The following is a 21,522-nucleotide window of genomic DNA, read 5'->3' on the forward strand; positions in this document are numbered from 1 at the left end:
CTCTTCTTCTTCTCACGCACCGCTGGAGGCACATAAGAACGCGTCAGCAGAACCACCGTCACTGCGCCCCAAAACAGAAAAGAAGTAGTCGTGGCAACGCGAACGAGGAGGCCGCCCATGCAGGACCATCAGTCGGAGGCGCTACCCCGCACGAAGGAGGAGAAGAGGCTACAGCGCGAGCGGTTCACGCGGTTACTTCTGCAGTCGCCGCCGCCGGTCATCCTCTTCTTCTCCCGCGCCGACAGCTCCCCCGACGCTGCCGCGCTCACTTCCGCTTCTACTTCGCCCACAACCTCCGCAAGCGGCCCGCGCAAGCGGAAACGGCCAGCGGGCGCAGCTGCACGAGCCAAGCGGCCCGCGCACCGTCCGGCCGCTGCCAACCAACCGCGCGCCGACGAAGACGAGGAGGACCAGGCCATGGCTGCAGCCGCGGCGGCAGCGGAGGAGGAAGACGGCGAGGAGAGCGACGAGGCCCCGGTTCGCGAGCGCGCGGCCCTGTCCACCTGCCCCGTGCGACAGTAGACGACAAGCACCAGAAGAGAGCGCGTAACACAGGGATGACTGACCAACCAAGCCAAGCACACGGCTGTGGCTGACCGAACACACAGCGCGTGCCCAGCGTGTGTTGTCGTTGTACCACACCCGCATCAACAATGAAAGCATAACGTTGAACCGATGTTTCTTCTTCTTGTCCAAAACGTTCGTGTTCAACACATGTAGACCGTCGTCATCACAACCGGCTAGCTCATGAGGACCTCGAAGCGGAGAAGGCGGGAGGTGACGTCGGACGGCAGTCGGTACTGGATGCGGCCGGTGAAGGCGGCCAGGGCGCGTGCGCGGCTCTTGATGGCCTCCATCTCGTGAAGCCGCGCCGGGTCGGACGGGAAGAGGAACGAGGCCGACTGGCTCCCGGTGCCGGGCGCGATGGCGCCGTAGAGCTTGTAGAGCACCGACATGGCGGCCAGGATGAGGTCGCCCACGCATCGCTTCACCGTCTCGTCGAGCTTCGCGAACAGCTCCACCTTCTCCGGCACCGTCGCCTGGTCGAACGGCAGAATGCCAATCACCTCCAACCGCTGCAGCGCTGTGTGCGGTGGTGTGTGTGTGTCGTGTGTCGTGTGTGTGTGTGAGAGAGAGTGAGTGAGTGTGAGCAGGAGACCAAGGCAAGAGACGAACGAGGGGAAGGGAGGGGAGAGTACCTTCGGGCAGTCGGTTGGCGTTGCTGAGGTCGAAGAAGTGGGCGGTCTGGATGAGGGTGCGCAGGGTCTCGAGCGACCTGGTGGGCGCCTCGCGGATGGTCGAATAGCGCGTGTTGACGTCGAGCGCGAGCGCGATGAGGGCCTGCCTGTCCGGTCCGGCCGCCGATACCAGCGGACCCAGCGCGGCGTTGAGCAGCGACAGCACCTTCTCGTAGTCGCCCGCCTCGTGGTAGAGCTTGACGGCGGCCGGCAGCTCGGCGCGCTCCTCGCAGGCGGCGGCGACCACCTCGCGGAGCCTTCGCACGCGTGCGGCATCGCCCAACACGCGCAGCACCAGCCCCTCCCGGCCCTCGGTTCCGAGGAGGGCGTCCACCTCTCGCGTGTTGAGCACAAAGTCCTTCAGCATCAGGTCCTCCAGCGCCACGTCCCTGTTTGGCCATGACCACGCCACGCAGCGTGAGCAAACAGAGAGAAAGAGCGAAAGAGAGAACGAAGAGAAAAGAGAGAAAGCGACAGAGAAGAGCGAAAGCGAAAGGCAAAGAGCGAAGAGAACGCACCTCACGAGATGAATGTAGTTGAGCGCCAGCGCGAGATCTCGTCTCTGCTCGACGACTGCCAGGGCGTAGTGCCACAGCATGCGCGGAAGATCGACAGCAGATCTACCTGCTACACGGGGGGGGGGTCAGCCGAAAGGCCAAACGAGGACCGATGCGCGGGAGGGTTCGGTACCGGAGGTCTCACTGTAGATGGAGTTGGGCGAGCGAGGCGCGTCGGCGTCAGGCACGCGCAGCACGCCGTAGTAGTAGAGGCCCGTGGCAAAGTGCACCGCCTCCACGGCGTAGTCACCCTTGCCCCACAGGAACTCGATGGCCTTCTCGAACTGGAGCGTGATGAGCACCACCTGATCACCACCACCACCAAGCCACGATCAACCACCTGGACGATGATAACCAAGGCCTTGCCATCATCCATTGATGTAGCGTGGTGGTGGTGGTGGTGGTGGGCGATGCATACCTGGAAGTAGAGGAGCGGGTGCTTCTTGGCGTTGAAGTGGTCCGGTCCGAACTTGCACACCTGCTGCTGCAGCCTGCGGAGGGACGCGGCGAACGCTTCGCCGTTCTCCTCCTGGACGATGAGCGAGAGGTGGAACCAAATCCAGTCCTGTCCACACGCGTCAAATTGTGAGCGAGCGTGTACGTGTCGTGTCGTTGGTCGTGTCGTTGGTCGTGTCGTGTCAACCTGTGTGGTGGAGATGGGAGCGGGCAGAGAGCTCGGCGTGTGGCGCGTGAGCAGCATGTAGATTATTTGCTTGAAGGGATCGCGCGTGGCATTCAGCGTGCGCCTGCAATCGGCCTGTTGCAGCTCCGACAGGTGTCCCTGCAGTACGTGCGGCGCGGGCGCGGGCCGCGGCGTCAGACGAGTGCACTAGTCTGCGGGACAAGCGCGGGGTGGCGTACGTTTTGTGAAAAGGCCTGGAGCAGGCCGGCGAATTCCTGAAGAGGCGGGTTGGCCGAGAGTGCGAGCTGGCAGGCAGAGCCGACGTCTCCGGCGCGGAGGGCGTAGTAGATCTCGGCCCACGCGCTGCCGGCCTCCTCGAGCTGGCTGTGTGCGCCGGGGCGGGAGAGGGCCACGGCCCGCGCGTAGGCCCGCGCGAGGCTGTGCATACCGGGCTCGCCGCCCAGCTCGGCCCGCTTGGCATTCCGATCTACCACCAGCTGCATCACTCGTTGGTACCTATAGTGGTCACAAAGGAATGGGGGGGAGAGAACGCGACGTGATGAGCAGTCGGGCGGCAAGAGAAGAAGAAGAACGAAATGCGAAGCGGGAGAAGGAGGAAGGCCCGAGACGCAACTGTTTCTCGAGGAACTGTTTGGCGCCGGAGAGAAACTTGCGCGAGAGGGCCTCGGGCGCCTCGCGGTAGGTCCGCTCGTAGACGGCCTCGGGTAGGGCCACGGCGGCGCTCGTGGCCTGCTCGGGCTCACCCACAATCCTGCTCAGCAGGTCCCAGCAGTCCGCCACCTCCTTCCGCCGCTGTGCGAGAAGAAGAAGAAGGCGTGGCTTAGCCAAGGGTCGATCGAGAGCGAAAGAGCTTAGAAAGAAGGGAAGCGCTACCAGCTCGGTGTCATCGACGGTCCGGGCAGCCTGCTGGAAGGCCTGCATGGTGGAGAAGGAGCGCTTCTCTCGCCTCTGTTGGTTGAGCTCGTCCACGACCTTGCCATAGGCGGTCATCTTGCCGACGGCCTCCTGTGCCGATCGCGCAGCGCCGGCCCGGCCGAGTGGAGTCGCGGGCGAGGCGAGAGCCGCGGCGGTGAAGTCCATACCGGGCTTCATGGGCGTAGAGGGTGCAGAGGTCCCGCGTGGGAGCAGGGCCGAGGAGAAGCCCAGCGCCTCGAGTAGCTCCGACTTGGCTCCCTCCCAGTCGCTGTCCAGCTTCTTGGCTGAGTTCCTTTTGAAGTGATCAAGCGTCTGGAACAAGTAGAGACGAGCAACGATGAGCACCAACGTTACGGCATGAAATGATGGAGATTTGTAAACAAACAAAACCATTGCGACCGCGATTTACCTCTTTCTTTGCGTCTTGGATGGCTGCCATGATGATTTGATCATGTGCGAAGCTGCAACGCGAACATTGGAGTGAGAAATGTCACCAGGGTCCAAAAGAGGGGAAGACGAGCATACTTGAGCGAGCCTTCGAGATCGGTATCGGCGAGCGCGAGCTCAAGGGGCTCGTAGGTTAATTTGAGATTGACAGCGTTCAGATTTCTGGATAGCTTGTCTGCATCGAAGCCCTTGGTCGCCAAGAGGTAGCGACCCTTGTTCTTGGCGACATCTTTCGTTGAATGGGACAGGGTCGTGTGCAGGGAGCGCGTTGTGTCGTCGATCTGATCTACATTCCTCTGAATGAGGTACTCGCCCGTCTGCCGCGCCAACTGGCGGGATTGCTCCAGCAGCGAGGAGAAGGAGCTGGCTCTTTTGCTAGGCCCGTCCATCTTCCTCTGCGCCAATTCCGATTCGAATGCCCGCGAGCTGCCCAAAATTTTGGCGCGAAGGAATAGGCAAAGAGAAAAACCAGGGAATCAAAGAGAAACTGTAATCCGTCGACAACATTACTTGGAAAAACAGTGAAGTACACTCGCCGGCCCCGTTCATCCGCGCACAGACATCGACAGCGATTCAATTCGAAGATGATGCAAAAGCTGCAAGCCCTGGGTCCCGCCCTGAACAAGGTGGCGATCGGCGCGGTGAGCGTTGGTGCGGTGGGTTATGCGTTGAACGAGTCCATGTACACGGTCGATGGCGGCGAGCGGGCCATCATCTTCGATAGATTGAGGAACGGTACTCGGGACTTCATCGTCAAGCCGGGCACTCACTTCCTCATCCCCTTCCTCCAATTCCCCATCATCTACGACACCCGCACCACCCCCTTCAACATCAAGACCGAGACCGGCAGCAAGGATCTGCAGCGAGTGAACATCACGCTCAGGGTCCTCTACAGGCCGGACAAGAAGAAGCTGCCCTACATCTACCAGAGGCTCGGCGTCGACTACAGCGCCAACGTCTTCAACTCAGTCGGTAACGAAGTGCTCAAGGCCGTGGTGGCGCAGTACGATGCCACTGAGCTCATCTCGAGGAGAGAAACGATTTCGAACCAGATTCGGCAGAGGCTCGTCAAGCGTGCCGGCACCTTCGGCCTCAAGCTCGAGGACGTGTCGATCACGCATCTCACCTTCTCCCCCGAGTACGTGCGCGCCATCGAGCACAAGCAGGTGGCCCAGCAGCTCGCCGAGCAGGCCAAGTTTGTCGTGGCCAAGAACGAGCAGGAGAAGCTCGCCAAGATTATCGTCGCCGAGGGCGAGGCTGAGGCTGCCGCCCTCATCTCCAAGGCCATGAGCGGTCCCGGCTACATCGCGCTCAGGCGCATCGAGGCCTCTCGCGACATCGCCGAGGAGCTCAGCCGTTCCAGGAACATTGTCTACCTCCCCTCTGGTACCAATGTGCTCATGAATCTGCCCCAGGTCGGTCAGCAGTAAAAAAAAGGAAACGAAATCACTTCAAACACAGCCCTCCTCGAAAGATTTCATCTCGTCTCGCGATGTCGTTGCCCACGTTGGTGGTACGTCTCCCGCGGACTTGGTATTTTGCGCAGCTTGGAATGTACGGCCCGTGCACGCGGAGCGGGGTCACCGCGCGGTTTGGGGCACAGCGCGGGCCAACAGGGAGGGACCTGGGCGTAACGTACACCCGGGAAGCCCGTTAGAGGGGTAGGTCGACCCTGCAGCGATTCCTTCAGTCCGTTCACTTCTCGCACAGCAGCCACACCACAGGCTCACACCTCATCACAATCCTCACCAAGGCATCATCGTTGATACCTTGTTCTCTTGTTCGATATCGCTAGAGATTCGGGCAAATTTACCTCATCTCGACCAACCACCTCAACAGTCCCTACCACTACACAGCATCACGATGCCCAGGAGGAAGAGGAAGGACCCCAACGCGCCCAAGCGCGCCATGACCGCCTACATGCTCTTCTCGCAGGAGAAACGAACGCAGATTAAGACCGACCATCCCACCGTCGGCTTCGGCCAAGTGGGCAAGCTGCTCGGAGAGGCCTGGGCGGCGCTGCCCGACGGAGATAAGAGGGTACGCTCAACTGGCATCTTCACAAGCCGTTGCTTCGCGTGCCAAATTTAGTCTATCCTTCGAATTTCAAATCGAAATTGAATCGCTGACCTATACCCCTTGCGCTAGCGCAGAAGTACAACGAGCTTGCCGCCAAGGACAAGATCCGGTACCAGAAGGAGGCGGCTCAGTACAAGGAGGACCACCCCGAGAGCAGCGATGAGGAGGAGAGGCCGGCCAAGAAGAGGAAGAAGAAGGATCCCAATGCCCCCAAGAAGCCCTGCTCGGCCTTCTTCCACTTCAGCAAGAAGATGAGGCCACGAATCAAGGACGAGAACCCAGACGCCTCCTTCGGCCAGCTCGGCAAGATCATTGGCGAACAGTGGTCGAAGCTCGGAGCCGATGAGCGAAAGGTAAACTCTACTCTCCCCATCAAATCCCTTGTCGCCCATTCCCAATCATTTATTTATTCATTCATTCCAGGAATTCGAGACCCTTGCCGCCGCAGACAAGGAGCGATACGCGAAGGAGATGAAGGACTATCAGGCCAAGAAGGACTCTAGCTCCGACTCTGATAGCTCTGACTCGTCCGACAGCGATTCCTCCTCTGGCTCGTCCGGCTCGTCTGATTCGGATTCTGACTAGATCGTTGCCGCTACCGCTTCCGCCACTCGACCACAACCGCCAACCTGCATATCGACGAAATGCCCTCAACTCAATAACCCAGTGTTCAGTCAAACCTCCTGCATCAGCGCTGGCTCGACGACACACACGCGCGAGGCGTTGATACTCTTCTCCCTCGTTCGCGCGACCACGTCAACCTCTCCACCACGTCGCACCCTTTTGTCACAATAAAACAAACAACTTCGCGCGACCTACTCTTGTTGTTGTACACCACGCGCCGTTCGAACAAGGAACCAAAACGCCGAACAGGAGCGCAGACGAGGCCCAAGGAAGCTCTCCGGAAGAGGGATGGAGGCGGTCTACTTCTCCGACGACGTCCTCTTGCACGTCTTCGAGTACTGCCCACCACCTCAACGAAACGTGTTGGTATGGGGCTAGCTAAGAACCTAGAGCAGGTTTGTGGGGTGGCGGGACGTGGTGGTGAGGGCGAGCGCGGTCTGTCAGCGCTGGCGAGCCGCAAGCCTGGACAGCGCCCTCTGGAGCACCTTCTTCCGCTCTCGCTGGGGTGCCTCTCCTGCCCCCCCGCCAAAGAACGAAAACTGAAGAGAGAAATGCGACCGTCCACTGGTCAAGGAGCTGAGGCGGTGGCGGGCAACCGAGGCGACGCCCGAAGCTGGCTCGAGCTGTTTCGGGTCCGATACGCCCAAGAGGCGGTGGGGCTCGAGTGGTGGCGCGAGTATGGAAAGACGGAGTGGACTATTCAGCTCCCCATCGTCGATGTGGCCCAGCTGGGCGAGCTGGACCTCGCACTGATCGAGCAGGACGACTGCCCTACCGTTCGAGTGGTACATCCGTCCGTATGCGTGGTGTGCGGTGTTGTTTGAAGTCGTACGTAGTTGATGAGCCGACCTTTTTAGGGTCTGTTTGGGTTGTCGGGTGTGGGGAAAACAGCGCTCGCCACTCGCCTCGTCAAGGTGGCGTTCCAACCAATTCACACCACCACCTCGTCGTCGTCTTCTTACTTTCTCACGCCACTTCTCTCCACTCCAATTTGTCTCATCACAGAAACATTTCGTGGAGGAACACGACCCTGACGATGGTATGCAGGGTGGTGAATGCTAAAAATTGGGTTAACCCCGAAACTCACTCACACCAGAGGAGACCCACATTTACAACTTGATGGTCGGGTTTCGCTCCGCTGCCTTGCATATCATGGCCCCCCCTGATCGGGTTGAATTCAAGGTACATACACTTCTCATCTTTCAACGACGTCGCATTTGCTTCTATTCCCCCAACGACTCCCTTTGGCCCTCCCTCGCAGGACATGCGGAACGGGTTCGTGAGGTCGATCCAGCTGCCGCTGGTGGTCTACTCGGCAACTTCGATCGAATCCTTCGCGGCCTGCGGCGACTACATTGACCAGGTGTGCACGCCACCTCAGACACACCTTTTCTTTTGGTTGTTATGAGGAATGCACGCGCCCCTCATCATCTTCCCGTCACGCAACGTTGATGTGTGTGTGTGTGTGTGTGTGGGGGAGGGAGCAGGTCTGCCGGGTGATGGACTCCAGCTGGTGGCCGATCATCATGGTCGAGACCAAGGTCGACCTGGTCCATGAGCGGCGGGTGCCTACCGCGATGGGTCCCAAGGCTGCGCGATCCAGGGGCTGCCTTTTCATCAGGTTGGGACACATGACACACGACTCACGACTCACGACACACGACACACGACTCACGACACACGACACACGACACACGACACACGGCACGCACGCGACACGGCACACACACCACACACGGCACGCACACGGCTCTGGCACATGTCGACATGTCGGGCGAGCGCAGGACCAGCGCCAAGACGGGGGAGGGCGTCGAGGAGGCATTCTCGGGCTGCGCTCACCTGTTTAGCGCAGCCCGAACGGGTGCGCTCGGGCCGACGGTCGATTCCTGGGTCAACTCTTTTGTGCGCCTTGACGTGCGGCGCAAGAAGAATGCCAACTGCCTTCTTGCATGACATGGTGACAATATCGACGTTGCAATGCAACGAAGAGCGTATAAAAACAGCAAATCACATTGAACTCCTTAAAAAAACAAACTTGCGAACAGCACGAGCCAAGTAGTCCTAGTAGTCCTTGTCGTCGTCGTAGTGGTCGTCGTCGTGCTTCTTGCCGCCGTCGCACTCGCGCTTGCACTGGCGGTGACGCGGGCACTTCTCGCCGTACTCGCGGTACTTGCCGTGCTCGTCGGGGTAACAGCCCTGGCCGTCGGCGTAGAACACGCCGCAGTCGCGCTCGACGGGGTAGCAGCCGTGGGCATCGCGGTAGTACCACTGGTGGCCGATCTTGCGCGGGCAGCACCCGTCGTCGTCGCTCCACTGGCCGCCGTGGCACTGCTTCTTCTTGTTGTCGTAGTCCTTGTCGTGGTCGTCATCGCAGGGCTTCTCGCTGGTGGTGCGGTGGTGCTTCTTGGTCGAGGTGGTCTCCTTGGGGCACTCCTCCGTGGTCGACGTGGTGCGGTGGTGCCTCCTGGTCGACGTGGTCTCCCTCCTCGTGGTGGTGGTCTCCTTGGGCGTGGTGGTGGTCTCCTTCTTTGTGGTGGTCTGCCTCCTGGTCGAGGTGGTCTCGCGGGGGCACTCCTCGGTGGTCGACGTGGTGCGGTGGTGCTTCCTGGTCGTCGTACTCTCGTGGCACTCGTCATCATCATCATAGTGGTCGTCGTGATCGGGACGAATGCAGTACTGGTGGCACTTGCGCTCATCGTCGCAGTGCTCGCCGTCCTTAGCGTAGTTACCCTTCTCGTCCGGGTAGTACCTGTCATGAGCGCAACCATCGAGTCAGCTCATGTGGATGCATGCATGTGCGCGCGTGTGCGCGTACCCGTTGCCATCAGCGTAGAAGACGCCGCAGTCGAGGTCCTTGGGGTAGCACTTGTTGGCATCGCGGTAGTAGGCCTTGCCCTTGATGATCTTCGGGCAGCAGCCCTTGCCGTCGGGCCAGTAGCCGCCCTTGCACGGACCCTTGTTGTCGTGCTTGTCGTCATAGTCGCCATCGGCCAGGGCGGCGACGGCGAAGAGGGCGAGGCCGAGGGCCGCGATGAAGAGCAGCTTGGTGGATGTCATCCCAAGGCTGGTTGTAGGCTGGTTGGTTGAGATGAGTGATTGTTTGGCCTGGTCGGGCGCCTTTTTGTGGTGCTCGCCGGCCAATCAGACTGCGCGAGCTTGAGCACCTCCTCGGCGGGCCCATCAAGTCGCCCAATCCCACGCTCGAATAGGACTTAAAGCTTGAAACTAAAGTAATTGGTTCCATCTACAGCCTGTGCGTATGCTCTTAAGGCGAGTGGGTGTCGAGTCACCCTGAAGCTCATGTACAACTTTGAGGCCATTGTGGAGTTGGAGGAGATAAAGAACGAAAGCGGAAAAAGAGAGAAGAGCAGTTTAGTGTGCCATCATGTGGTGTCTGCGTCGCATGGGAGATCGAGAGGCCACCAGGTTTCGTTCCTCAAACCTCCTTGGGCCATGTTGGCAGAGCCGGGTGGTGTTTCGGAGTTTCAGGCGAGCCGGGCGGTTGGAGCAGCCGAGCTTGTGTTGCATCACCCTGCCAAAGGCATATAATGCAAAGAAACTCATGGATTCGCTCAAGCTCTCTGTTTTATGGTTGGCGCAGATAGAGCCTCCAACAAACCGAGTTGAGCCAATCCCGGCCTCGTCCTGGCGGAAAAGGCGCCTGGAGCTTGAAGCCTTCGCCACCCCCATATAAAAGGCCAGGCATTCTAATGCTCTCATTCACATCAAACACCACCTACAGCCCTACAAAACCACCTACAAACTCAACCTAGAGTACAATGCTAAGCACCACCAACCGGCTGCTGTTCGTCTTGGGGGTGGCCCTGGTCCTGGTAGGCCTGGCCGCCTGTGACGACAATAGAGCCCCTCCCTTGCGCATCTGTCGCATCGCTGACCGCTCCTCGGCCTGCCTCCGAGGCGAGTTCTGCGCCCTGCCATTGGGCATGTGCGGCGAGGTACTCCCACCTTCGGCCGAAGAGCTCCTAACCAATACACGTGCTTTCTTTCACAAACCTAACCGCTCCGTGCTTTGTGATTGGCTCGGGAAACATAAACAGGACAGGGGAACCTGCACAGCCATCCCTCAGCAGTGCATCGAAATTTTCGACCCCGTGTGCGGCTGCGATGGTCGCACGTACGGCAACGAGTGCGAGGCCCGGCGGAACTCCGTCTCGGTCCGCTCGAGGGGCGAGTGCCCCCGGACCCCGGACCCCTGGTACGCCACACAACCCCACGACACGACACACGACGACGCGATGCTCACTCTGAAGAACACGACGCAGTAACGAGTTGCGGGAGCTGTGCGCGCAGCTGATCGAGCGCATCGACCTCTTCTCCGAGCAGCTCTACGCGACCAATGGCTACGGCGCCCCCTTGGACTACAACCGGGTGAACTGGACCTTCGTGGAGCGCCTCATTGACACCAAGAACTTCCGCTGGGAGGACTACAGCCCCGTACCTCTCCAACCCCCCCCCCACATTTCCAAGTAGCACTCAAAATTATGAACATAAATGCTTGTGTGGGGGGGGGCGTGTAGTTCTCGTCGGCGGGCATCTACACGAACATCAGGACCTACTGGAGGGCTCTGAACAGGGCCGACGACGAGTTCCCACTCATCGGCAATGTCGAGGCGCAGTGGACCACATGCGACCCGTTCGCCCGGCGCGTGGTGTCCCAGTACCGTGAGGTCTATGGCCGCGCCCGCTACTTTGACCAGTGGGGCCGCCCGACGGTGACGGAAACCAGCACCTCGATCTACGTCTCCGAGTTCGAGCCCAACGGGCTGCGCATCACCAAGCAGGCCTTCTGGACATCGGGCAACCTCATCGACCTCGTCCGCCCGCAGAGGGACAACGGCGGTGGCAACGGCGGTGGCAACGGCAACGGCAACGGCAACGGCGGTGGCAACGGCCATGGCCGCGACTAGACTCGTGGCCACGTCTGGCGGCAATCGCGATGGGGGCGTTGTGCTGCGAAGAAGACATCACGATCACGAGCTGTGAACTGTGCAGACTGGAGGGAGGTAAAGAGATGTGGGGTGCAGAAGGATTAAATATAGGATGTGAGGAATAGTCGCGTTTGGCCTTGCCTCACAGTTCGCTGTGCACGCGCGCAGCGGGGAACTTCTCGGTGAGCTTCCGCTTGAAGATGCCCACCGTCTCCGCATCAAAATTGGTCAACCTGTAAAGCACACGCACACGCACACACGCACACACGCACCGCACACGCACACAACAGGGCCAGCAAGAGAGAAGCGTAAGTTGGACTTCCGCCACCGAGAATGACTCCGACGCACACATGGGCGGAAGGGACGGGGTGGTGTCATGACACTGACCTGACGTCCTTGAGGCGCGTGGGCTTTTGCTGGTGGTAGAAATCGGTCGTCGTCTGCACCATGATCTCGGCACAACGCTCCTTGGGGAACCCTGCCAGTGACAAGCGTGTGTCGTGTGTCGTGTCGTGCGCGGTCGTGTGCGCATCACAGATTGTGTCTCGGTGAGCTCTTGGGCGAGGCGACCAACGGGTAAAGAAAAAGTGTTGGGTGGCAGGTGCACCGAAGATGCCCGAGGAGATGGCCGGAAGAGCCACGCTCCGCGCTTGCAGCTCCTCGGCCTTCTTGAGGCTGTTGAGCACCGCCTTCTCGAGCTTGGTCTCCTCTTGGTCTCCGCCCCCGTGCCAGACAGGGCCCACCGCATGCACCACGTACCTGTGTGGTTGAAGGGTCCATTCAATACCAGCAATGCGTCGTGTCGTGTCGTGTGTGTCGTGTCTCGTATTGTGTCTCGTGTCGTGTGTGTTGTGTGTCTCGCGTGCACATGGTAGGTACCGGGCGGGCAGGTTCCCCGCGGAGGTGACTGCGACGTTACCGTCGTTGAGCGCCCCATGCCGTGCCACCCAATCTGTCGGCCATGCCACAATGTGTGCTGTGAGTGACGTGACTGCATCTCTCTTTGTGTGCGTGCGGCGTGCGACGGAGATGTGTGGTTGTGTGTGGTTGTGTGTGGTGAGGGGAGAGAGAGAGAGAGAGAGATCGGGTCAGGTGTCTGCACCATTGCTTTCGGCCTGGATCGCGGGTCCGCCCTTGCGCGATATGGCGCCAGCCACGCCGCCTGCAGTTCGTGCGTTAGTGCATCAGTGAGCGGACGTCAAGCCCAGCGAGTGGGCTGGTGAAGCTGGAGGCGTACCGCCGTGCCGGAGGTGACGATTGGCCGCGTTGACGATCACGTCCGAGTCTTCGCTGGTGATGTCCCCGTGCCTGGGCACCACGCACCCACAAGCACTTGTTAGAATTTCTATTTTTATAATTAATATTTCTATTATTTTTGAGTTATTATTATTTATTATTCGTTTCTTCTTATTATGAACCAGCCTGCCTGGTGCGGGGTAGTCGGTACCGCACAGAAATGGTGTGACCCGTGGGCAGGGTGGCCTGGGCGATGGTTGACACCGGCGAAGTAGCGAACGCGGCCACACCTGCCAGCAGCGTCATCCTGAACCACACACGAATTAATCAAAGGCTGCGCTGGGGCAAGATTGATCAATTCTTCATCCAAGGTGGAGACACACTGCACGAGGAGAAGCCCAACTGCCAACCTGACAGGATTGCTCACGAGGTGGGTCATTCTCGCACCGCCCCCAGCCGCTGCCGCCCTGTTGGACGCTCCCCAGGTTGCTCGCCTCATCTTTGTTTTTCTTTTCCTCTGATCAGAGTGGTTGCAGCTAAACTTGAACCAGACGCTTGCACGAATGTAGGACTCTTGTTGGGTGCTGCCCAAGCCTGCTGTAGTGCAGAGAAGCCAACACACGTGTTGCCCACTTGAGCTCTGTTTTATGGTTGGTGCTCTCCTCCAAGCTTTGTCAGCTGCCAATCTCGGCTTTGGCCACTCCGACAAAAGGCGCCTGGAGTCGGAGCCGATGCTTAGAGTTCTGCTCTCCTTTATATATATACATGCCCGCAGCCCCCGGCCTCTCCAACCATCACTACCACCAACAACCCATAAACACCCAACACCCTCTGGCCATCCTACCCACAACAAACTCATCAGCTCATGGCCAGGATTCCCTTGACTCTCGCTGTGTTGTGCGTCCTGGTGGCACTTGCTGCTGGTCAGTCCCATCGCCCATGCCAACTGCGCGACCCTTCGGCTTGTCCCCAAGGCGAGTACTGCGCCCTCGCGTTCGGCCAATGCGGCGACGTACCACATCACCCCCCCCCCTAATCACTTCATGAACCACTTCTTCCTTCCTCGTCAAAGAGTTCGTCAACAAGAGTTCATCAACTCTGTTCTGGGGCGGTGCAGTTGAGCGGAACGTGCGAGGACGTGCCCACGCAGTGCGGAGAGATCTACGTGCCCGTGTGCGGCTGCGATGGCCGCAACTACGGCAACCACTGCAAGGCCAGGCAGCACGCCGTCTCAGTCCGCTCGCTGGGCGAGTGCCCCAGCGGCCCTCAGGAGCCCTGGTACCCTCTTCTGCGGATGCTTCTGCATCTTCAGCGTTTCTTTGTTACCATCCTCACCAACGTTGCAGCCCTGAGCTGAGGGAGCTGTGCGCTCAGCTGGAGGAACGCGTCGACCTCTACGCCAGCGAGCTCTACGCGAACGACGGGCTGGGCGCCCCTCTGGACTACGCCCGGGTGAACTGGACCACTGTTGAGCAGTACATCGCCACCAACAACTTCCGCGTAGAGGACTACAGCCTCGTACCGTCCTCTTCTTCTTCATTTCCCTCTTCTTCGCCTTCACCGCCATACCACAGCCTGCTGACGATGATCGGCACTGATGAATGTTGTAATGATGCAGTTCTCGTCCGCTGGCGTCTACTCCAACATCAGGACCTACTGGCGCGCGCTCAACACGGCCAACAGCCTGTTCCCGCTGGTCGAGGCAAGTGTAGACTGGACGACGTGCGACCCGTTCGCCCGGCGCGTGGTGTCGCAGCACCGCGAGGTCTACGGCCGCGCCCGCTGGGGCGGACCCATCGAGAAGGAGACCAGCACCTCGCTCTACGTGTTCGAGTTCGAGCCCAACGGGCTGCGGCTCACCAAGCACGCCTTCTGGACATCGGCCAACCTCGCAGACCTCGTCGGCGACGACAGGGCCCAACGCTAGTCTCCCACAGAGCGCCACTTGGGCGATGTAATCGTCAGTTCTCCGTTAAAAGCTATGGCGGTGAGTCACGACAGAACGGGGCGGGAAGGTGTGGCTAGAGGGGATATGCTGAGGGGAAGGCGCAGCGGGGCTTCATTCGAATCGCCTGAAGGAGGCAAGGTCATTGAGCACGCTCTGGAGCTCCTCGTCGTCGAATCGCTTGGCCAGCGACGGGATGAGTGACTTGGCCTCCTCGGCAGTCTCCGGGCACAGGTTGCTGAGCGCGGCGATCTCGAACTCCTCCAGCTCCTTCTCCGTGAGCAGGCTGGTGGTGGAGACGAGTCAGACAACGGCACCGACCTACCACGCGCACAGGTGGGGAAGGGGCGGGCGGGTACCTGCGCACTTCCTTCACGGCAGCCTTGGTCTTGTAGCGGCTAAACCGCTGCACGTACGACAAGGTCTTGAGGAACACACTGCAGAAGGTGTGTGGTGTGAGCAGCCACACGGTGGCGGAAGGGAAAAAAGACAGCAGGCAGACGTACTTGGAGAGCTCGGCCTCTCCCTCCTCTTGCACTGCAGCCGTCTGCTGTCGATGCTCCAAAAGAATGGCGACCTCCGAGTTGAGCAAGCAGTTTGCATTTTGGAAATCTAGGAGGGGGGGAGCAAGCAATTTAGATCCTTGCCTCACGCGAAGAACATTCATAATTATTCTTGGTACGCACCAAGTCCCAGCCTCAAGAGCGACGCATCTTCTTCCTCCTGTTGTGCGGCCATTCTGCTCCTATCTTTGAACAAACGACAACGAAACGGCTCTCGCTAAATTTTTGAAACGCATTTCGGAAACGAGCTTGTTGAGGAATTCCAGGAACATCGAAGTATTGGGCTCTTGGGTTTTCGCACGTGCGGCCACACACAGCATTCGAGATCACAAAGTGTCACCAATGTGGAGGAGAGCACACAATGCGCCCTTGGCCCCGGGCCTGTGCGGCGCAAGGTCGGGCACCACGACATTCCCTTCTCTTCACACCTACAACCGGTTCCCGCTACGCGCACGACACTCGAGCCAATCGCTCAAGATTTCGCTCTCACCTGCAACCATCGAACCCATTTCCACACACCCACGGCACCACCTCTCCTCTTCCACACTCCATGTGCCCTCAATCACCTCCACATCGACAGCTGCAGCAAAATCACGTCTTCAATCGACCTCAATTCGGTCATCGCTCAGCCCGCGCTGGCCAAGTGCGGCGAGGCTCGTGCCAACGCTACGTAGTGGCCCATCCCGTTTCTTGACTGCTTCGCAATTGAGTCGAGGTGGATCGACTGGGTCATGCCGTCTCTACACCGAGCAACTTCAGAATCGAACCGAGAAGATTGAACGAATCGTGGGCGAGCAGCAACCCAAGCGCCGATTCAAACTCACCACAGATCTCAAGTACGTTCTCAGCTTTTCATCTTCTATCGCTGCACTCCTGTCTGCTCAACTCGACGTTCATTTCGTGGTTGGCTGACCCTTTCTACTTCTATGTGCTGCACGTGGTCTCTGTGCACCCTTGCAGGATTGCACTCTTCAGCTACTTCGTCATGGGAACGTATCCTTTTTGACCCCTGCTAGTAGTACTGCCCCTTCGCAGCCGCACTTGCTCTCCTCCTTCTCTTTCGCTTTCTTCTTCTTCTTTTGCTGCTGCTTGCGCTGTGCATTGTTGTTGGTTGGTGGCGGTGATGGTGGTGATGGTGATGGTGGACACGTCCTTGACTCGATGCCCTACAAAAAGTACGACGTGGCTTCTTGTGGGAACCACCACGCTCGTCTCCGTCATCCTGTGGGCCGCCAACACGCTTCAGTTCCAGGGTGCGCCTTGCTATCGCGCTCTTTGTCAATCGCGATGCCCACTAACAGTATCTGGCGTACTTCTTCTTCATTCTTCTTCTTTGTCGTTGGCTTGGTTGTGTTTGTACACCAGGCTACATTGCCAAGACCCTGTCCGACACACTGACACGCGAGACCGGCATCCAGATCACGTTCGAGTCGGCCATCGTGCCTCGATGGAAGAACGGTACCGGCGCCTACGCCGTGAGCGCGTCGATTGTCCATGCGCCAAACAACTGCCACAAAACTGACCGCCAGGTATCCTCCGGCGTGCGCAGGTCACATTCGATTGAACAAGGTGCGCGTGGTGCGCGAAGAGGAGGAGGCGCTGCGGAAGAACTACGCTAGCATGGACCTCACGATCCAGCAGATCGACGTCAAGCTTTCTTTGTGGTGGTGCGTGGTGCTTGATACGAGTCACGCATCGCTCGCGAAGCTGACTTGCCCGTTTTATTTTACATTTATTTTATTTTATTTTCCGTGTGCTCTCGGTCCGCAGGTTCTTGGAGGGCAACGGTCTGCTCAAGGAGATGATCCTCAAGGGGGTGCGAGGGCATGTCGACAGGTAACATATCGTTTCCGCCGAATTCTTTGTTCGGTGGAAGATCACTCCTGGCGAGCCACACCGCGCTCTTACACACGGACCAATCTCCACCACCCCTTCGTGGGAGCCAGGCGACGACTTGTGTGGACGGTGGAGCCGGCGGGCGAGCAAGCAGCGGAGGCGAAGAAGAAGGAGGGTAGCGAGGACGAGGACACGATGACCAACGAGACAGTGAAGCCTCACTCGCCCAACGAGGCGTTCGTGCCGCAGAGCGTCGGCGCTTTCTGCTTCTCCAAACTCACGATCTCCGACTTGTACATCACGTACGCTCGCCCTTCGTGAATTCATTGACACGCGCACACGCGCGCCACACACACACGACAAACAGTGGAGTAGTTAGTATCACACCCACCTCGCATCCACTAACACACTCCACTCTGGAACAGTCTCTACAATGCCAATCCCAAGCGACCTCTGCCCGTGTCCATCTATTCGTACAAGAGGTACGGTCCCCGCTCCAAGGCTTTTTCTCGAGCCTTTCCGCCTGCACGCGGCCTGTCAACTCACCACCGCGTTCCCTCTTCCCCGCCCCAGTGCCCACCTTGTCCGAAGCACCTGGTACGTATTTTATTTATCGTTTGACTTTTATTTATCTTTACTTCTTTATTGTTATTTATTTGCTGTTATTTATGTGTGGGTTGTGGTTAATCGCAACGCGTTGGGTAGGCTGCTGCACGACCTGCTGTACGCTGAGTACGTGCATGGGAGCTTCGACGACTGTCTCTTCACGCTCAACAAGCCGCACCTGCACAACCACCCGTATCGACGGCTGATGATCAATGAGGACATGGACGAAGACCGCGACGCCGATGAGAAGTGCGTGACAGATCATCTTCCTGTGTTCCGCAACAGTTCTTATACTTGTGGCCCGGTTTGTTTCCGTCGCTGACTGTTCTCCCCCTCGTCCTGTCGAACGGCATCAGGTGGAAGTTTGTGGAGTGCAAACTGCAGGGCCTCAACATCGACCACCTGGCGGAAAACACGACGGGACCCCTCAACTGGATCACATCAGGTGCGTCACCAAACCAACTAGAAAGGTCTTACATACGCTGACCCCAGTGCTGTGTGTCGTGTGTCGTGTCGTGTGTCGTGTGTGCTATGACACAGGATTCATCGATATCAATGTACACCTTTTGCTGCCGCCCTTCGCCAACACACTGCCGCCCGCGCCCAATCCAAGCAAGTACGTGCCGCTGCTCTGTCTCACCGGTCTAAACCTCATGAGCCGACGCTGACGTCGGCTCTTGTTTACCGGGAGCAGCCCCAACGCCAGGGCCGAGCCGCGATTGCTGAGCCAGCTGCCCGGCATCAACATGGACTTCAAGCTCGTCCTCACCAACCTCTCCGCCTCCGTGCCCCTGTCCACTCCTCACATGTCCTGTACGCCCTCCCCCTCTGCATACCGCCCCTCCGCGCCGAGCTCGGTTTTTTACCCGCGTGTGTGTGATTCTGCGCAGACGTCAACTCGGCGCTGATCCAGCCCATCGTGCTCTATCTCAACACCAACTACACCGAGCTTCCCCTCACCTTCCGAAGCGTCATCCCCCAGGTGCTGCTCCTTCTCCCATGCGCGCTATGGATCATCGCTGACGATTGCGTGTGACTCACAACCAATACACCGCGCGTGATTGTGTGCGACACGACACGACACGTACAGGGCCGTTTCTGGAATGCGTGGTATCCGGGCGATTGCGGGTTCTGGGACGCGCTCTCGGAAGGTGCGGGCGCGGCCATCGAGAAGGCCGTCTCCGAACAGACGACCACCCCCAATATTTGGAAGCTCATCGGCCTCCTCAACGACGGCGTGCGCCGCGGCCTCCTCGTACGCTCCTCGCCCACTCCTCATCTTCTTTTGTCATCATCTAACGAGCTCGTGATGGTGTGCGATGATGGTGTGGTGCAGTACTACTGGCGCTTCCACGTCCTTGTCTTCCTGGGCTTCAGCCCCGAATAAAGAGGCAACACGCGCGGCAACACAATACCGCGCGTGCGGGCAACACACAGAGAACACACGGAGAGATTGCCTCTCTCGGGGGTATTGCGCAGTGGCTCCAATTTATTGCGTCATCGTTGGTTGGCGCCATTGCGGGTATCGACCGCCAATCACAGTTTTGTTGGTCAAATAACGAAACACGAAAACACGATAAAATGTGTTATAATGTCGACAATTGTCAAAAGTGTGTCGACGCGTTCCCGACCACCAAACACGCACAGGCGTCTGATTGTCTGAACCTTCCACTGCTTGTGTTGCATCGACATAGATCTAGAGAGGGTGCGAGCGGCAGAGCGGGGCGAAGGCGGATCAATTTGGACACCAGGCCCACACATTGCAAGCACCCAGAAAGTTTAGATAAGGGAAACCATCTAATCTCGCGCGCATCACTCAGTATCTCCAAGGCAGAGGATAGGCCTTCGCCCAGACTCGCGTGGGCCTACCCCTCTCGCTACACATCAGCTTCGCCTCCTTCTCCACTCAATCTGCGCAATCATCAACCTCTCCTGGAAAAGCGCAAATTTGGTCAATCGATTGCATCCGCGCCCCTTGTGGATACCTGCTTGCCACTTCGGGTTTATTGGCTATAGAGGTACAATCACTCCCATTCCCTTCTCAATCCATGCATTGCCATCTCCAGCTTTTTCTGATTCAATTCCGATTAATGGAAATGGGCTTTCGGTCTTTTTTGGGGTGATGCCGTCACTCGCAGATTGCAAGTGGCAGCAGTATGATGCGTGGCGCTACGTTTAGGCCATCGTCAGCTGAGGAAGCTCACATGTGGGCCACCTACAACGGCCGCTCCTACTCGCAGCAGGGGCGTGAATCCGAACAGACATCATCAAACGTTGGCATCGACGGCCTTGCTCCTCATGATGACGCCGTGTATAACAAGGTGCGTGCATCCTCCCGGGTCATCCCCCAATCTTCGTTTCTCACCCGTGCTCACCTCATCCGTTCCCTTTCTAGCCAACACCAAAGATCCACTCCCCCATTGGCATCCCCGAGAGGGAAGATAAGGAGAGCCCACCGCCTCACATCGACACCCTCTTCCGGTACCCCCCAAATCTAATCTCAAAAGCAAGCCTGTTGCTCCCATTCATGAATGCCATTAATCTTGGGTGGCTCTCTCCCACCCACCACAGATCCTCGTTTCAATCGGATTTCAACTTGCTGGCGAGCCCCTTCAAGACTTCATCTCTGTTCAGCCAGTTCTCTTTCTCCTCCGACTCCTCCTCTGCCACCTCCTCTCTCTCGCCGCCCCTGCCCGGCTCGCCCCTCCAGCAGCAGCAGCAGAGCCAGCTCGCGAGGGAGGCCGAGGACGACGACGAAGAGATCGACATGTCCTCCATGTCCGACCTCGGCCTCATCGACGAGTCGATGGCCATGCTCACCACCTCTTCCTCCTCCTCTGCCGCCGCCATCAACAACGGCGCCTCGTACGGCAGCGTCGCTGGCTCGAACCGGCACAACGGCCTGACCGGTGGCACGACGTCGCCCACCAACATGGCGCCATCGCCGACGTCGGCTGCGGCGTCGCAGGCCGGGGCTGGCCTCCAGAGCCCGCCGGCGCTGTCCACGCTCGGCGATCTGCGGGGCGGTGGCGAGCACCCCTACGGCGAGCACCCCTCGCGCACCCTCTTCGTCCGCAACATTCACAGTTCGGTCGACGACGAGGAGCTTCGCACTCTGTTCTCTGTACGTTCTCGCCCGTTCACGCCACACAGTCGTCGTTGTCGTCTTCTTCTTCGTCTTCTTCTGACAGTGATGTGTGCGCACGCGTGCACGCACAGAACTGTGGCACGGACCTGAGCCTGCAGATCCGCAGCATGTACACGCAGTGCAAGCACCGGGGATTCGTGATGATCTCCTACTTCGACATCCGCGACGCCAAGACCGCCATGCAGAACCTCCAGAACAAGGTCGTGCGAGGCCGGAAGCTCGACATCCACTACTCGATCCCCAAGGTCAGTACTCGCAACCACCACCGCCACCAAAATAGTAGAATTATGTGAATGTGGTTCATTTTTCGCTGACACGTGTGTTGTGTGTTGTACGTCATCGCGCCACCTGCAGGACAACCCGTCGGAGAAGGACCAGAACCAGGGCACGCTGGTGGTGTTCAATCTCGACCCGTCGACGACGGACGAGGAGCTGATGGAGATCTTTGGCCAGTACGGCGAGATCAAGGAGATCAGGGCCACGCCCAACAAGAAGCATCACAAGTTCATCGAGTTCTTTGACGTGAGGCACGCCGAAAAGGCCATGAAGTGCCTCAACAAGACCGAGATCAAGGGCAAGAAGATCAAAATCGAGCCCTCCCGTCCCGGCGGTACTCAATTCCTTCCAACCGTCATCGTTCATGCCACCCACCACCCACCACCCACCACCCACCACCCACCACCCACCACCCCACCACCCTCACCATCCTCACCACCCTCACCACCCCTCACCACCC

General features: G+C 58.8%; 12 protein-coding genes across 12 annotated transcripts in view; 8 read left to right on the forward strand and 4 right to left on the reverse strand.

The window, feature by feature from the left end:
• Positions 1–117: 117 nt before the first annotated feature.
• On the forward strand, positions 118–522 carry ACA1_291530 (uncharacterized protein; the record flags this gene model as incomplete). The annotated part of the gene is made up of 1 exon (XM_004368043.1): positions 118–522. One exon carries the CDS (start codon positions 118–120, stop codon positions 520–522), a length of 405 nt encoding a protein of 134 aa, XP_004368100.1.
• A 218-nt stretch (positions 523–740) lies between these two features.
• On the reverse strand, positions 741–4,189 carry ACA1_291540 (nucleoporin interacting component protein; the record flags this gene model as incomplete). Its single annotated transcript, XM_004368044.1, has 10 exons — positions 741–1,084; positions 1,200–1,627; positions 1,757–1,862; positions 1,929–2,100; positions 2,214–2,360; positions 2,439–2,576; positions 2,657–2,933; positions 3,067–3,230; positions 3,312–3,665; positions 3,848–4,189. The coding sequence occupies 10 exons, from the start codon at positions 4,187–4,189 to the stop codon at positions 741–743; spliced, it is 2,472 nt and encodes an 823-aa protein (XP_004368101.1).
• A 195-nt stretch (positions 4,190–4,384) lies between these two features.
• ACA1_291550 (prohibitin PHB1, putative) lies at positions 4,385–5,230 on the forward strand (the record flags this gene model as incomplete). Its single annotated transcript, XM_004368045.1, has 1 exon — positions 4,385–5,230. The coding sequence occupies one exon, from the start codon at positions 4,385–4,387 to the stop codon at positions 5,228–5,230; it is 846 nt and encodes a 281-aa protein (XP_004368102.1).
• A 433-nt stretch (positions 5,231–5,663) lies between these two features.
• On the forward strand, positions 5,664–6,464 carry ACA1_291560 (HMG (high mobility group) box domain containing protein; the record flags this gene model as incomplete). The annotated part of the gene is made up of 3 exons (XM_004368046.1): positions 5,664–5,840; positions 5,954–6,232; positions 6,303–6,464. 3 exons carry the CDS (start codon positions 5,664–5,666, stop codon positions 6,462–6,464), a joined length of 618 nt encoding a protein of 205 aa, XP_004368103.1.
• Positions 6,465–7,054: 590 nt separating this feature from the next.
• ACA1_291570 (Ras family protein) lies at positions 7,055–8,456 on the forward strand (the record flags this gene model as incomplete). Its single annotated transcript, XM_004368047.1, has 4 exons — positions 7,055–7,288; positions 7,765–7,866; positions 7,991–8,124; positions 8,288–8,456. The coding sequence occupies 4 exons, from the start codon at positions 7,055–7,057 to the stop codon at positions 8,454–8,456; spliced, it is 639 nt and encodes a 212-aa protein (XP_004368104.1).
• Positions 8,457–8,564: 108 nt separating this feature from the next.
• ACA1_291580 (uncharacterized protein) lies at positions 8,565–9,560 on the reverse strand (the record flags this gene model as incomplete). The annotated part of the gene is made up of 2 exons (XM_004368048.1): positions 8,565–9,252; positions 9,319–9,560. 2 exons carry the CDS (start codon positions 9,558–9,560, stop codon positions 8,565–8,567), a joined length of 930 nt encoding a protein of 309 aa, XP_004368105.1.
• A 722-nt stretch (positions 9,561–10,282) lies between these two features.
• Positions 10,283–11,431, forward strand: ACA1_291590 (Kazaltype serine protease inhibitor domain containing protein; the record flags this gene model as incomplete). Its single annotated transcript, XM_004368049.1, is given in 5 exon segments — positions 10,283–10,459; positions 10,562–10,678; positions 10,690–10,719; positions 10,815–10,958; positions 11,042–11,431. The coding sequence occupies 5 exon segments, from the start codon at positions 10,283–10,285 to the stop codon at positions 11,429–11,431; spliced, it is 858 nt and encodes a 285-aa protein (XP_004368106.1).
• Positions 11,432–11,594: 163 nt separating this feature from the next.
• ACA1_291600 (macro domain containing protein) lies at positions 11,595–13,127 on the reverse strand (the record flags this gene model as incomplete). The annotated part of the gene is made up of 8 exons (XM_004368050.1): positions 11,595–11,685; positions 11,840–11,930; positions 12,060–12,211; positions 12,332–12,404; positions 12,555–12,614; positions 12,690–12,760; positions 12,900–12,995; positions 13,099–13,127. 8 exons carry the CDS (start codon positions 13,125–13,127, stop codon positions 11,595–11,597), a joined length of 663 nt encoding a protein of 220 aa, XP_004368107.1.
• Positions 13,128–13,553: 426 nt separating this feature from the next.
• ACA1_291610 (Kazaltype serine protease inhibitor domain containing protein) lies at positions 13,554–14,615 on the forward strand (the record flags this gene model as incomplete). Its single annotated transcript, XM_004368051.1, has 4 exons — positions 13,554–13,700; positions 13,806–13,966; positions 14,035–14,206; positions 14,307–14,615. The coding sequence occupies 4 exons, from the start codon at positions 13,554–13,556 to the stop codon at positions 14,613–14,615; spliced, it is 789 nt and encodes a 262-aa protein (XP_004368108.1).
• A 132-nt stretch (positions 14,616–14,747) lies between these two features.
• On the reverse strand, positions 14,748–15,371 carry ACA1_291620 (DNAdirected RNA polymerase II subunit rpb4, putative; the record flags this gene model as incomplete). Its single annotated transcript, XM_004368052.1, has 4 exons — positions 14,748–14,919; positions 14,993–15,070; positions 15,140–15,245; positions 15,320–15,371. The coding sequence occupies 4 exons, from the start codon at positions 15,369–15,371 to the stop codon at positions 14,748–14,750; spliced, it is 408 nt and encodes a 135-aa protein (XP_004368109.1).
• A 167-nt stretch (positions 15,372–15,538) lies between these two features.
• ACA1_291630 (mitochondrion biogenesis protein (Mdm31), putative) lies at positions 15,539–19,025 on the forward strand (the record flags this gene model as incomplete). The annotated part of the gene is made up of 17 exons (XM_004368053.1): positions 15,539–15,633; positions 15,783–15,853; positions 15,912–16,032; positions 16,157–16,189; positions 16,373–16,449; positions 16,562–16,654; positions 16,746–16,863; positions 16,967–17,032; positions 17,143–17,334; positions 17,458–17,514; positions 17,738–17,887; positions 17,995–18,083; positions 18,179–18,254; positions 18,333–18,451; positions 18,529–18,608; positions 18,729–18,893; positions 18,975–19,025. The coding sequence occupies 17 exons, from the start codon at positions 15,539–15,541 to the stop codon at positions 19,023–19,025; spliced, it is 1,653 nt and encodes a 550-aa protein (XP_004368110.1).
• Positions 19,026–19,794: 769 nt separating this feature from the next.
• ACA1_291640 (RNA recognition motifdomain containing protein) overlaps positions 19,795–21,522 on the forward strand; it is a gene marked incomplete at both ends in the record, with an annotated part of 4,631 nt that continues 2,903 nt past the window's right edge. The window contains 5 exons of the mRNA XM_004368054.1: positions 19,795–19,959; positions 20,034–20,119; positions 20,210–20,762; positions 20,858–21,031; positions 21,141–21,396. Of these exons, the coding sequence (XP_004368111.1) occupies positions 19,795–19,959; positions 20,034–20,119; positions 20,210–20,762; positions 20,858–21,031; positions 21,141–21,396 (1,234 nt within the window). The remainder of the gene's footprint in view (positions 19,960–20,033; positions 20,120–20,209; positions 20,763–20,857; positions 21,032–21,140; positions 21,397–21,522) is intronic.

Source organism: Acanthamoeba castellanii (genome assembly GCF_000313135.1).
Source record: "Acanthamoeba castellanii str. Neff unplaced genomic scaffold scf7180000084777, whole genome shotgun sequence".
Classification (NCBI taxonomy): Eukaryota; Discosea; order Longamoebia; family Acanthamoebidae; genus Acanthamoeba; species Acanthamoeba castellanii.